This window comes from Heteronotia binoei, chromosome 2, assembly GCF_032191835.1.
Source record: "Heteronotia binoei isolate CCM8104 ecotype False Entrance Well chromosome 2, APGP_CSIRO_Hbin_v1, whole genome shotgun sequence".
In the NCBI taxonomy this organism is placed as follows: domain Eukaryota; kingdom Metazoa; phylum Chordata; class Lepidosauria; order Squamata; family Gekkonidae; genus Heteronotia; species Heteronotia binoei.
In genome coordinates, this window is record NC_083224.1 from 183,880,923 (window position 1) to 183,895,868 (window position 14,946).

A 14,946-nucleotide genomic window follows, 5' to 3' on the forward strand; every position below is an offset into this window, starting at 1 on the left:
AATCATTTCCTGGGTGCCTTTCGGGACATTCCCCTATATCAGGGGTGGCCAAACTGTGGCTCGGGAGCCACACGTGGCTCTTTCACACATATTGTGTGGCTCTCAAAGCCCCTATTGCCCCATCAGTCAGCTTTGAGAAGGCATTTCTCTGTTTAAATAACTTCTCCAAGCCTGCCGGTGGCTTGGAGAATGCCTTTAAAGTGGCTTTCTTTCCACTTCTCCTTCCCTCCTCCCCCCCCCCCCCATCTATTTGCCTTCCTTCCTTTCGGCTCTCTAACATCTGATGTTCATGTCTTGCAGCTCTCTAACATCTGACGTTCCTGTCTTGAGGCTCTCAAACATCTGATGTTTATTTCTTGTGGCTCTTACGTTAAACAAGCTTGGCCACCCCTGCCCTGTATGAACTGTGTACAGAAAGAATGAGACAGTGGGTGCAGAATCCTGTACTAACCTCTTTGAGTGGGGCCTGGAACTGGTGGGGGTCCCATTTGGAAGGGGCTCGACTGTCATCTAAATTATCTTCATCATCTTGTGACCTTTTCTTACCCACCCAGGGAAATGCTGTTTGACACTTTGGGGTTCAGGCAGCAATTTTTCTCCAGGCCAGTTTTTCCATGGATTCCCCCCTCCCCCTATCTTCTGGGTATGGAGCAGGAGTCACTGGGGGCATTGGGGGAAGATATTTGTGACTTTCCTGCGATGTGCAGGGGGTTAGACTAGATGACCCTGGAGATCCCTTCCAATTCTACGATCTTAGTAACGTCAGGAACAATCACTCCTTCAGCTGAGTACCTTGTCCAAGCGAACCTGACTTGTGCCAAAGATGGACATGGAGCCTTTTTTGCCACTGAGTCACAGCCCCTCCCTTTTACGGCATTACATTCTCTTAGCAATTTCTACGACAATCCTGCAAGGTCGTTCGATAGCCTGATTCCGGCAGCTGAAAGCGTGATTCGTGCGCTGATCTTTATGCCTTGCCTGATTTCTCTGGGGAGGGGGAAAATATGGTTGCAGTGTGGGACTGGTTTGTTCACTCCTTTGTGCTTCGCAACGGCTGGAGTATTTTAAGGCTCGGGGGACCCAGACGCAAACAAGAATTTAGACGGCTAGGAGGATGGAGACTGGCCACTGAAATAGCTTCTTCGACGTGGCTGTCGAAGATTGAGAGCAGAGGTTCAGCGATCCTCTTCTCTACGTGTTTCCGCCCTCTTTCTTTAAAAAGGAAAGCAAACTGGGAAAAAGGAAAGAACGAAAAGAAAGTGGCAGGGTTACCAGCATACCCCCTCCCCTTTTTGATTTTGGTCACCTTTCTCTATTTTTTTTTTAAAAAAGCAAAAGTGAAGAAGGGAGAATATTGGGAACTTCAGGGTCACCAAGAGTAGCCCACCTTAGCACCATCCCAGTTGCCTCAGTCTAAGGTGAGTCATGGTGGCTACCTGACCCCTGATTGTCTCTTCTTTGTTTGATTGAGAGACCTGGAAAGCGGAAGATATGGCAGCCCCCTCCCCCCGCCAAGGTCACTGAACGTAGCAAGACCAGAAATAGAAGCCAGAAGTTGTTGCTTGTGCGCTGTCTCTCTCTCTCTCTCTCTGGCTGATTTTATTTTTTTAATAGTTCCGTTTTCCTGTTGCTTGCTCTCTGCCTGGATACCAAGCCAGCTCGGGGTAAACAGAGACGGTTTCCAGGGACTCCATCTGTCCCGAGCGCCTGCCTTGTTCGCAAGTCAGAGTTTGCTTTTTATTTTTTGCTGACGTAAGAGGTCTATTTGTGCTCCCCCCCCCCCCCAGCATTCCCTGCATTACAAAAGCCAAAGATATTTGACCACTTTGGAGTTCACTCTATTATAACACTAAAGGACGGGGCGGGTGGGGGGGGCTTGTTTTTTTTTTTAAGATTGGCTGCATTCCCGCTTTAACGCCACGTGGCTTTGCTTTCAAGACGGAGCCAGGATGACTCAGACTTGGGTGTTTCAGATCCAGCCGCTGCCAATGACTTTCTGTGCAGTCTTGGTCAAATTCCTTTCTCAGGCTGGATTTGATGTAAGGAGAATTCGCAGGGAAGGCTGTATGACCGATCTGTTTCTTAAAAGGAAAAAAAAACAAGTTAAGAGCTGGCGTGCTCTAGGAGAGGGTTGGATTAGGATCTGGGCTGAACTTGTGTGACAGGATTGGTCTACCTTGCAGGGTGGTGGTGAAAATGAAACGGAGAAGGAAAAGACATGTATGAGATCCTCAGCTTCTTGGAGAAAGGGCGGGATAAAACTGTACGAGATGGTTTGGGGAGTGTGTGTATTAAACTGGCTTGCAAACAGTAGCTAGAGAGTGTGTGTGGGGGGAGATTCTTGAATCGGCTTTTGAAAATTTCCATTTATTTTTAGAGGTAATACAGTTGACGACATTCCCGACTACAGTTGCTGGCGAGTTTGTGGGTTCTGGAAATTCAGGGTGCAAAAATCCAGCATTTGGCATGCTAATCTGTGAATTGGAATTCGTTGCATGAATTATAATGAATTAAAATGGCCTTCAGAGAATGAACAAGCCTTTTTTAAAAAAAAAAAAATGGAAGACGGAAGATTTGTTTTAAAAACTCCAAAGCTGAACTGTCAGTTTTGGGTTGTCAGTTCCGAAATCGATGCAGAGCTGATGCAAACAGTATGCGCGGGCACCTTCCGAACTCAAGACCAATCCATTCTGTGCTTTGACTGCATTCTCTGGCCCCCAAAGCAGGGTCCCCAAAGCACTTCCTTTTGGAGATGCTGCAGTTAGCCCCTGTGCTTAGTAAAGACACGTATCCTGCTTATAACCCCCACCCCTATCGTCTGTGTTCTCTTTCTCCCAGAGCCCAGTATGCAGAGTTCAGAGGGCGGCTCCGAATCCACGACTCCCGTGGCCCTGCGAACGTCAGCTGCCGTCCAAGCCCCGGTGGTTCAGCCAGTTCCCGCATCGCAGCAGGTAGATGGAAACCCTTGAGGTTGTTTCGTGGCTGGCCAACGGCCCATGCAGCCTGAGATTGGCATTCAGCAGTGGCTCTATCATGGCTTGTCAAACATCACAAGAACCTGCCTGCTGGGTCAGGCCATCTAGTCTCACACCCGCAAGGCCCAACCAAATACAAGCAGGAGTGCCAAGGCCAAACCTTGTGGCTGCTCCCTCAGCAACTGGCATTGGAGGGTAGAATACCCCTCAGACATATTAGGCCACACACCCCTGATGTAGCCAGCCCCCTGGAGCTTACAGTAGGCCCTGTACTAAGAGCCCTGTAAGCTCTTGGAGAATTGGCTACATCAGGGGTGTGTGGCAGCCTAATATGCAAAGGAGTTCCTGATACAAAAAAAGCCCTGTTTATGATACATTAAAGGTACAGACTCACTCACTTTTGAGTTGTGTCCAGAACTTCATCTGTTGCATCTGGAGGTTTTGTGGACATTTAAAAACCTTGGCACGCTGACTCACCTTTGACCTGTAGGCGTGATAGCGATGTAATCAGAGCTCAACTGGACCAGGGCACAGGGAGGTTCTGTTTAGGTTCCTTCCCGCGAAAGGGTGATAAATCCCAACATAAATCTGCCTGTGTTTTAAAACAGTAGGTTGCTTTTTGAAACGGCGTGCTTCCTTTTTCAAAAGCGTTGAGTGAAATAGCAGGCATCATTTTAGAAGAGGCGTTTTCTTTTATTTCATGACATTTTAAACTTGCCTTTCTCCAGCATGAAGTCTTGAGGGGAGTGACGGTGAGTTTGAAAGGCAGTCCATTAAAAACTGTAAAACCAGTGCGGAGAATCAAAGGCCAGCCAATCAATTCCCGGCAAAAGACAGTAATCATGAGAGACCCGGGGGCAGGAGGGCAGGAGGAATTGCTCATCTAAGATAGCTTGTGTTTCTTCAAACAAATATATTTTTTAAAAAATTGAAACCTGCATTCAATTGGGGGCACTTTTTAGTTGCCTCAAAAGTGCTTGAATAGTTAAATTTAATAATGAAGAACTACAAATAGCTCCTCTGCTAAGTGATGGGGATGGAGATAAGGAAGGCATTGCCCCTGTGAAAATCGTCCTGTACTTCAATTTAACACTTCAGACACACTCAGAATGCTTAGAACACAAACTTATTCATATTCGTTCTTGTACAAACGGTAGAATAATAAATTAACAATCCACTGAACAACCATAAGGCGGAACAGGTAAAAGGCATGTATCACCAAGTCCTTAGTGGTAGTTAACAGACAAGTCCGTTCATACTTTCCCCTCAATTCACACAAAACAAATTCCATTCCATCCACTGAAGAAGAGGTTTCTGCTCTGGACAAGATGAAAACTTCAGCCATACAGCTACACAGCTAACTAGTATTTCCAGGATATCTAGGACCCTGTTTTCTCAAGAAGCTTTATCCGATCTATATCCCTTACATCTTTGTTTCTCATAGATGGGTGGCCAAACTTGCTTAACATAAGAGTCACACAGAATAAACAACAGATGTCTGAGAGCCACAAGACATTAACATCAGATTTTGGGGGAGGAAGGAAGGAAGGAAGGAAGGAAGGAAGGAAGGAAGGAAGGAAGGAAGGAAGGAAGGAAGGAAGGAAGGAAGGAAGGAAGGAAGGAAGGAAGGAAGGAAGGAAGGAAGGAAGGAAGGAAGGAAGGAAAAAGGTGGGGAAGGGAGAGGTGGAAAGAAAGCAGCTTTAAATGCATTCTCCAAGCCAGCAGCTAACTTGGCTTGGAGAAGGTATTTGAAGAGACAAATGCTGTCTCCAAGCCAGCCAGTGGGGGCTTTGAGAGCCACAAAATATGTGTGAAAGAGCCACAGTTTGGCCACCCCTGTCATAGTTCCTACACCTCTTCACACTTCAAAGTTCCAAGCAAGTTCTTAGACAGCTGCTGTTCTCTGTTGTCAAGTTTGCTTATTATTTACAGTGGGTGCGATTCCCGTGTGAGGTTTAGAATGCCGCACGTTGCCTTGGGGGCTGTGAGCAGGGGAGTGGACGTGTAGCTTGGAACACCTCCAAAGGGTGACTTCTTTTCTTTTTGCTCTTTCTTTCAGAGAGTTCTGGTGCAGACTACGGGCTCCGCTCCCAAAGGGGCCCAAATGCAGCAGCTGACGGTGCCCCGAGTCCAGCAGGTCCCTCAACAGGTAAGCGCCACATGGCGCAGAGGTGAGGCTTCTCATGATCAGCAGGGGCTTGCCCTGAGCACAAGCAAGGCTGAGGCACATGAAAATTATGCACATAACATCTTTTCAGTAAATCCTTGTATTCCTTGGGCTAGGCCCGACAGGAACATATGAGGCTGCCTTATACTGAATCAGACCCTGGGTCCATCAAAGTCAGTATTGTCTATTCAGACTGGCAGCAGATCTCCAGGGTCTCAAGCTGAGGTTTTTCACGCCTATTTGCCTGGACCCTTTTTAGTTGAAGATGCCATGGATTGAACCTGGGACCTTCTGCTTACCAAGCAGATGCTCTACCACTGAGCCACCGTCTCTCCAGAAAACTGGAACCAGGTGGCTTGTAACAATCACAAAAGCTGAAAAAGTGACTCGCTCTGAGACAGATTCCAGTTTTCTGTGGACGGCTCAGTGGCAGAGCATCTGCTTGGCACACAGAAGGTTCCAGGTTCAATCTCCAGTTAAAAGGATCCTGCTGTAGGTGATAGGGAAGAAGAAGAAGATACTGGATTTATACCTCGCCCTCCACTCTGAGTCTCAGAGTGGCTGACAATCTCCTTTACTTCCCCCACCCCCCACAACAGACACCCTGTGAGGTAGGTGGGGCTGAGAGAGCTCTCCCAGAAGCTGCCATTTCAAGGACAGCTCTGTGAGAGCTATGGCTGACCCAAGGCCATTCCAGCAGGTGCAAGTGAAGGAGTGGGGAATCAAACCCGGTTCTACCAGATCAGAGTCCACGCACTTAACCACTGCACCAAACTGACTCTCTTGCTGAGAAGAGTTCTTGCTGAGACTCTGGAGAGCTGCAGCCAGTCCGAGACTGACCTCGATAGACCAGATTTCTGACTTGGTATAAGATGGCTTCATGCATGCCTTTGTGACTGCACTAGATGTGCAGAACAATATGATTAGAAACTCACCAAAAGCAGCAGAAACCCCAAAATGGTTTGATAAGGACCAAGCATGCCCCAGGATGCACAGAACATTGAGGATGGTTGAAAGCAAGTTAAATGGGAGTGCAAGAAGGATAGGAAAATTGGCCTGTTAAAAGCTAGAGGGGATTCTCAGTTGTTTATCCCCTGACCTGTAGCAATTCTCAATAGGCCCACCCAATTGATTTTTCTTGAAAGCTGTGGGTTTTTAAAAAACAACAACAACTCCCGATTGAGTTTTGCGCCCTGTGCTTCTCAGTTGGCTGAGTTTTCCTGTTCCAAAACCTTTCAAAGGGTGGAAATCACCACAGTAGCTAGCACAGGGCACGCTCACAGGGTTTGTATGCAATAGGAGAGATGTACCATTGTGCCAAGCCTTCAGCACCACTGCATCAGCGGCAGAGCATGTACTTTGCAAATTGTAGAAGATCCCAAGTAGAATCCTTGCTTTAAAAGTGTTGAGCATAGCCAGGCCTTTTTTTGTAGCAGGAACTCCTTTGCATATTAGGCCATACACCCCTGATGTAGCCAATTCTCCAAGAGCTTACAGGGCCTACTGTAAGTTCCAGCAGGATTGGCTGCTGGAGAGCCAGTTTGGTGTAGTGGTTAAGTGTGTGGACTCTTATCTGGGAGAACCGGGTTTGATTCCCCACTCCTCCGCTTGCACCTGTTGGAATGGCCCTGGGTCAGCCATAGCTCTGGTAAAGGTTGTCCTTGAAAGGGCAGCTGCGGTGAGAGTCCTCTCAGCCCCACCCACCTCAAAAGGTGTCTGTTGTGAGGGAGGAAGATAAAGGAGATTGTGAGCCGCTCTGAGATTCGGAGTGGAGGGCAGGGTATAAATCCAGTATCTTCTTCTTCTACATCAGCAGTGTGTGGTCTAATATGCAAAGGAGTTCCTGCTACCAAAAAAAAGCCCTAGGCATAGCCAACCAGGAAAGGACCTGTTGAAGGAGACAGTGTTGAGTGCACGGGGCCAGCAATGGCAGAGGATGGGTTCATGTATAAACTCAGGAAACAGAGATCTGAAAAAAAACAAATTAAAGATTTTTAAATTGTCATCTTGAATTAGAAGGTGGATTAGAAGAACTGACTTTTGGATGGTCCTGCTCTCCAAAACTGTTTACGTTGGGGGAAAGAAGCAAATAAATTACCTCTACCACTCCCTAAAAGCTGAAGTGGCACAATTCTTATCTTTATAAGAGAATTAGATCGATTCTTGGGGGATAATTCTATCTGTGGCTACTAGCCGTGGTGACTGAGGGGAATCTCCACATTCAGAGGCTGAATCCCAGAGCCAGGAGCCAAAATCAGGGGAAGGCCTCAGCCTCTGTGCCCTGTTGTTGGCCCTCCAGAGGAACTGGTTGGCTACTGTGTGAGACAGGATGCTGGACTAGATGGGCCACTGGTCTGATCCAGCAGGGCTCTTCTTATGTTCTAAACTGGGGCTATCATTCTTTGGTCACGTTCCAAGAAGACGAGTCACTGGGAAAAGACTAGCTGTGCCGACATACCCTTCCACAAATTGTGTTAGTTTTTAAAGTAGTACTGGACTCTTTCTCTTTTCTACTGCTGCTGACAGACTGACATGGCTACCCATCTTGATCTATCTCCATGGAGACGATAATCATGCTGGGGAAAGCTGAAGGCATCAGGAAAAGAGGAAGACCCAACATGAGATGGATGGATTCCATAAAGGAAGTCACAACCCTCCGTTTGCAAGACCTAAACAAGGCTGTTAATGATAGGACATTTTGAGGGACATTAATTCATGGGGTCGCCATAATTAAGTTGCAACTTGATGACACTCAGGCCTTGAATTCAGCAGGAGCTCACAGGAGCACAGCTCCCGAACCTTTCTGATGGCCCCCCTCCTCCTCCCCCACCTACCTACCTTGTCCATTGAATAATAGGTGCAGCTGCATAACAATCCCTGGATTAGGAGAGCGGGCAGCCAGCCAGCCACCAGGAACTTTGCCATACCCTCAGCAGCTCTCATTAACCCCTGGAGAAGCCCACGCCACCCTTTCTCCACTTCTGTGTGATTCTGGGCAGTGGGTGGCTTGCTGGCTTTTTGACTGGTGGGGGGGGGGCAGCCAAGGAGATCCCCAGGTGAATGAGGCCTGCTTGGGCTGGCTGAATCTCTAGCCAGCCCAAGCAGGTTTCACTCATTGGGGCTCTCCTTTCTTGCGTTGGGTTGCTTTTGGCTGGGGGTGGGTGGCATATGCTAATGAGTTATGCTAATGAGCTTCCCCACCTATTTTTCTACAAAACAACCCCTGATGACACCTAACGCACAAACAAATCATCTCTACCATGCACACATTCTCCTCCTCTGGTGAACATTATTTCCAGATGTTTCATCTCCCATTTTTTAAATATAAGACCAAATCAACCTTGAATCTGCTGTTCCACACTTGGTTGGCTAGGACCAGGGCTTTTTTAAAAAACAGGAATGCAGTTCCAGCTGACTTGGTGTCAGGGGGTGTGGCCTAACATGCAAATGAGTTCCTCCTGGGCTTTTTCTACAAAAAAAAGCCCTGGCTAGAACTGTTATTTCACATTCATCAAGCTGTCTATCAATTTCAGCTGGGTATCCCACAGGTCAGCACCTCAATTCTGTTTCGGGAGCTTGGATCTTTCTCTTTTTGTACTGAGTCTTCCTCCATCCACCCCACCCCACCCCACCTCACCCCAGATATTTAGGCAGCTCTGCTCTACATTAATCCTGGGTGTTTTAGTTTTGGATACAGATTGATTTAATTCCCAGGTTCGAATCTCCGAATAAATATGGGCTGGTTGGAAATGTTGTTTGGGGAGGCAGGTATCACAGAGGAAAATTCCTCTTTTGCATTTAAATCCCCTTCTCCTGTCCCCTTACATTTATCTCCACAAATCTGGTTTATTGCTACTACTTTCAGGTACAAACTGTACAACATGTCTACCCGGCCCAGGTCCAGTACGTGGAAGGAGAGACCATCTACACCAATGGAACCATGTGAGCCCCCCTTTTTAAATTTTTGTTTGTGTTCGTCTATCTGATGGAAGTGCAATGTTTGCCTTCAGTTCAGCCTAACTACATATTGTGAGGCATTAGTAGCCAGAATTCTCGATCCCAGATCAGGCCAGTTCCCTGGGTAATGATGATTACTGCCAACTTGCATGGGCACGCAAATCCTTGGGAAATCGCTTATCTTGAAACTGTAGTCAGATCAATATGATGCTTGATCTGAAAGAAGACGAGTATTGCGAGATGTCATCATTTGATTTTTTGAGTATGTTTGCAAGAATGGCAGAACCCCTTTGTGATTTTTCGAGCGTGTTGTTCGTGAGAATGGCAGAACCCCTTTGCGACTTTTGAGCATGTTATTCATGAGAACGGCAGTACTGCTGTGTGATTTTGTGTGTGTGTGTGTGTGATTCGCAAGAACGGCAGTACTGCTTTGTGATTTTTCGAGCACGTTATTTGCAAGCATGGCAGTACCCTTTTGTGAGGATCACAACCTCTGTCCTATCACTAACTGTAAATAACTCGCCTCCCTTTCCTCAAATGGGTTTCTTTGACAGACGCACTGCCTATTCGTACAGCACCGAAGCTCAGATCTATGCCCCGAGCAGCGCCTCGTCCTATTTTGAGTCGCAGGGGGGCAGCTCCCAGGTGAGCACGGCAGCCTCCTCGCCCACCGGCATCCCGTCCCACAGCATGGTGGGCATCGCGATGGACATCGGGGGAAGCCAGATTGTCTCCGGCTCGGGTGCTTATCTCATTCACGGCGGGATGGAGAATGCTCGGCATGCCCTCTCGCACACCTCACGCTCTTCTCCGGCAACGGTATGCTACAGGCCTACAGGTGGCACTGCTCCCTTGGGTGGGCCAGAATGCCGGTCATTCTGGGATTAGTGTCATGTAATGGAACCTTATGGTTACTCAGCCAGTGGTTCGGCGCAGGTGTGAGCAACTGATGGCCTTTTAGCCAAACCTCCCATTTTATCTGGCCTGCAGTTGGCCTTACCTGTGGAATCTTGTGAGCAAAAATTCTACTTTGTGAGCTTCTAGCATTAAAGTTGTAAGCTGCTGCACAAATTAGTTTGCTCTAAGGCCATTTTTTCTTGAGTAGGGACAAAAATGTGTGAGCTGGAGGCTAAAAAATTATGAGCTAGCTCACACTAACTCAGCTTAGGGGGAACACTGCTTACCAATGATTTGGCATTCAGGGCTTTTGCTCACCAAGGCTTCTGATTGACTGTTGAAGATGTGATTGGCTGTGCAGTTTCCCCAAATATTGCTGTGGCAGCCATTTTGTGGCTGGCTCCACCTGCGGCAGCCATTTTGTTGCTGCGCTTGCTGTGCCCTGTCAGAATTCCAAATGTGCCCTTGGGCTGAAAACGGTTGGGCACCCTGCCATTAGGTTTGCAAGGCAAGAGACGTTCAGAAGACATGGTTTGCCGTTGCTTGCCTCTGCGTAACCACTCCGGGCTTCTTTGGTAGTCCCCCATCCAACTACTAAGCAGAGTTTCTGAGGTCTGATGAGGTTGGGAGGGCTTATGTCCCATCCAGTGTGGGCTGACCAGGTAAGAGCAAGCTAGAACTGGATCAGCCCTTAAAGATCCATCTTAGCCAGTTTTGTGTAGTGGTTAAATGTGTGGACTCTTATCTGGAGGAACCGGGTTTGATTCCCCAGTCCTCCACTTGAACTTGCTGGAATGGTCTTGGGTCAGCCATCGCTCTCACAGAGCTGTCCTTGAAAGGGCAGCTTCTGGGAAAGCTGTCTCAGCCCCTTCCACTTCACAGGGTCTCTGTCGTGGCGGAGGGGAAGATAAGGGAGATTGTAAGCTGCTCTGAGACTCTGAGATTCAGAGAGAAGGGTGGGGTATAAATCTACGGTCATCTTCTTCTTATCCCACATTCAGTGCACAGCTAGATGCCTCCAAGGTGTCCATGAGCACGGCAAGAACTCCCCGCCTGGTTTTTGTTTCCCAGGTTACCGTTCCTGTGCATTGTGGCTCCACTAAGCTCCCAGCCTTGTAACCCCTGTCAGGCTAGCTCCTCTATGGATTTGTCTAATCCACATTTGAAGCCTGTGGCCATTGTCCCCCTGTGTTCTTAACTTTGCCTTTCCTCCAAGTTTGCTCAGAGCAGTCGCCCTACTACTCGCATCCCTGTTTCAGCCTCAGCAGCAACCCCGGGAGGGAGGTTAAACAGAGAGAGCGACATCCAGCAAGCTTCCGTGGCGGAGAGGGGATTTGCACTCGAATCTCCCAGATCCTAGTCTGGCACTCGGAGTGCTAGAATACACTAGTTCATCAGCAAGTTCCGCAAGTAAATCCTGCATTGTGGGAAGACATATGCAGCATAGAGCCAAGGTCCAGGGGTGGCCAAACTGTGGCTCGGGAGCCACATGTGGCTCTTTCACACCCATTGTGCGGCTCTCAAAGCCCCAACCTCCCTGTCTGTCAGCTTGGAGAAGGCATTTCTCTCTTTAAATCACTTTGGGAGAATGCATTTAAAGTTAAAGTTGCTTTCTTTCCACCTCTCCCTCCCTGTTCTGTCTTCCTTCCTTCCTTCCTTCCTTCCTTCCTTCCTTCCTTCCTTCCTTCCTTCCTTCCTTCCTTCCTTGTTTATTCTATGTGGCTCTTACGTCAAGCAAGTTTGGCTACCCCTGGCTCAGTGCAAGGCCTTCTTGGCAGTCAGAAGGTCCCAAGTTTCCATTCTCAACATCTCCAGGTCATGTGATCAGGTAGCGGGTGACGTGATGGACCACATCCTGAGACCCTGAAAAGCATCTGCCAGTCAGACTAGACAAGACTGACCTCGATGGATTGAGAGTATAATGCAACTTTGTGTGTCCCTGTGTGTTCATCTGCCCTGAATCAACCATTGGGGGGTCCCCTACTTTTATTATGCTGGAAGAGGAAGATTGTTCTCTCTCTCCACTGGGGTGGATCCTGCTGCTGCCCCACCACTCCACTGAGCAAACTTTGATCCCTTCCTCCAAGCTAAGGGGCTCTTCCGTTGGAGGTTGGAGCCAGGGCCGAATCTGGGGAGGGGAGCAGAGGGTGCGCTTGCCCCAGGCACTGCTGGAGGTGGGGAGCCAAATTGGGTATGGAGTCCATTCTATTCTATGGGCTGATAAGATAGAATGGGCCCATAAGGGGGCGTCATTTTGTAATCCCCCCTCCCCCAAAAAACATGTAGATCCAGTCCTGGTTGGATCTACCCACCTTTCACCCTTAATAACCTTTTTTTCCCCTTAAAGTAAAAAACCCTCAAGTGTTGGCTGTTTGACTGCTGGCATCTCTCTGAGCCAACTGGGGGAGCTGGAAGAGTGCATGAAGGGGAAAGCCCTCCCACCGATTATTGGAAGCCCCTCTCCAGCAGGGCCGGCCCTAGACTGACTGGCACCCTGGGCAAGGCTAGCTTCTGCCCCCCCCCCGCACTGATAACATCACCTAGTCACATGGGGGGCACCCAATTTGAAGGCCAGCGCCCTAGGCAATGGCCTAGTTTGCTTAGCGGCAGGGCCAGCCCTGCTCTCAAGTCTTGGAGCTCTTAGCAGGTGCTGTCCTCGCCTGAGAAATCTGGTTGCCAGATCGGTGAGGGCCAGCAACTTGGTCGTTCCTCGCTTACAGCGCAAAGCGGTTGCTTTCTGGCTTGCTTCTTCTCCCCGATCCCAGCACTCTTTGGCATATTTTGCATGCCTCCCGCCTTCTCCCAGGTCATGTTTGCTTTCCTCTGTGACTTCCAAGGCTGTCTTTGCTCAGGTGATCAGGGAGCGCTGGATCGGAGCGCTAGCGAACGATGCCAGCGAAAGAGTCCTTGGCTGTGGCGGAGTATCTGATTTCCCTTCTCTTTTTTCTCCCCTCCCCCCCCCTCTTTGGCCTCCTGCCCTTGTAGCTTGAAATGGCGATTGAAAACCTCCAAAAAAACGAAGGCATAACGTCACACAAAAGCAGCTTGCTGAACAGCCATGTAAGTTCCTCTCCCCTTCCCCGTCGAAGCTAAGGCAGCGAAAATCAGGCCGAGGGCCCCGAAGCACCATCAGTTGTCTTGCAGCAGGAGGTTCTGTGGACTAGAACTTTTCCTGTGCCAAGCCCCATGGAAAGCTCCATCCCTTCCTGGAGGCCTTGCACTGGAGAGCTTCAGGGTATGGTGTGCCCCACGTTAATCTCTGGGTGGATGGGGGTTTCTGCCATAGGCACAATAACATCTTGTGTGGCCCCTGGGCAGGGCCGTCAACTCTTCGACCATCTGCTGCTGTGGTCCAGTAATACACATGTATGGGGGGTGTCAGAGGTGGTGGTATTCAGACCTTTTTTTGGTAGCAGGAACTCCTTTGCATATTAGGCTACACCTCCCTGATGTAGTCAATCCTCCAAGAGCTTATAGGGCTTTTAGTACGGGGCCTACTGTAAGCTTCAGGAGGACTGGCTACATCAGGGGTGTCTGGCCTAATATGCAAAGGAGTTCCTGCTACAAAAAAAAAACCCTGGTGGTATTTATTTGTATTGATTGATTGATTAGATAGTTTTAGTCAGCACTCATCCAGGAGGTCTGGCAGCACCTTACAACACTTAAAACATCCGAATAGATAAGTTAAAAATCAAGGAAATTAAATAATATGCATGAAATATTGAAATATTTGACTTAGCACTAAGGTTGCCAACTCCAGGCTTGGGAATACCTGGAGATGTTGAGGGTGGAGTCTGAGGAGGGTGGGCTTTGGGGAGGGGAGGGGCTTCAATGGCATCTCATGCCATGGAATCCACTTTCCCAAGCCACCATTTTCTCCAGGGGAACATATCTCTGTTGCCTGGAGATCACTTTTAGTAGCAGGAAATCTCCAGGCACTACCTGGAGCTTTGTTGAAAAGGGGAAAAAAACCCCAGGACTTGCAGTGTACGATAGGTAAAGAAAAAAAGCAAAATGCAACACTGTAATATCTTGTTGTAGATGCAAGTTAATTGGTTAGCTCACAAAGTCCATCAAAGCAAAAGTCAATGGAAGAGTGCCCTTGTTAATTTCACCATGGAATTTTTTTTTCTCAATAGAACTCCTACAGCTTCATCTTAGCTGCAGGAGTTCTATGAAGAAAAAAAAGATCCCATTGTGAAATTAGCAAGGGCACTCTTCCATCGACTTTTTTTCTTCGATGGACTTTGTGAAATATTCAAATAAATCATAATTGTTGGGTGACGTGACACATTGGGAGTCTAGTCAACTAACTGGCATCTACAGTAAGATATTACAGTGTTGTGTTTTGCTTTTTTCTTTCACTACCTGGAGCTTGGCCAACCCTACTTGACACTCATTCTGCTATCTAATCTGGTTACGCTTCAAAGGCCAATCCAAACAATTCAGCCTTAACAAGCCCTGCGGAAGTGGAGCAAGTACCACAGGGTGCGGGTGTCATCAGAGAGCTCATCCCACATAGTAGCGGCCATCCCTGAAAAAGCCCTTCCGCAAGTATAGCAGCATCTGGGAAACAACCATTCAGCCAACCTATCTGAGAGCTTAGGCAGTCAGGGAGCCCAGTTTAGCCAGGCAGGCAGGGAGCCCAGTTTAGCCAGGCAGGCAGGGAGCCCAGTTTAGCCAGGCAGGCAGGGAGCTCAGTTTAGCCAGGCAGGCAGGGAGCCCAGTTTAGCCAGGCAGGCAGGGAGCCCATTTTAGCCAGGCAGGCAGGGAGCCCAGTTTAGCCAGGCAGGCAGGGAGCCCAGTTTAGCCAGGCAGGCAAAGAGCCCAGCTTGCCTGAGAGCTCAGCCTCTGCTCAGGCAGTGGGCTGTGAGCCAGCCTAGAGGTGGCATTGGTCGTGGGCCTCTCTGCAGTCACATGACCCATGAGAAGCTCTTAGATCTTGCATCT

General features: G+C 48.6%; 1 protein-coding gene across 1 annotated transcript in view; it reads left to right on the plus strand.

Annotated features, from left to right (window-relative positions):
• Nucleotides 1-14,946, plus strand: part of RFX2 (regulatory factor X2) — a 59,480-nt gene that overhangs the window by 27,920 nt on the left and 16,614 nt on the right. The window contains exons 2-6 of the mRNA XM_060232627.1: nucleotides 2,839-2,951; nucleotides 5,035-5,124; nucleotides 9,008-9,084; nucleotides 9,654-9,918; nucleotides 12,982-13,056. Of these exons, the coding sequence (XP_060088610.1) occupies nucleotides 2,847-2,951; nucleotides 5,035-5,124; nucleotides 9,008-9,084; nucleotides 9,654-9,918; nucleotides 12,982-13,056 (612 nt within the window). The 5' untranslated portion in view covers nucleotides 2,839-2,846. The remainder of the gene's footprint in view (nucleotides 1-2,838; nucleotides 2,952-5,034; nucleotides 5,125-9,007; nucleotides 9,085-9,653; nucleotides 9,919-12,981; nucleotides 13,057-14,946) is intronic.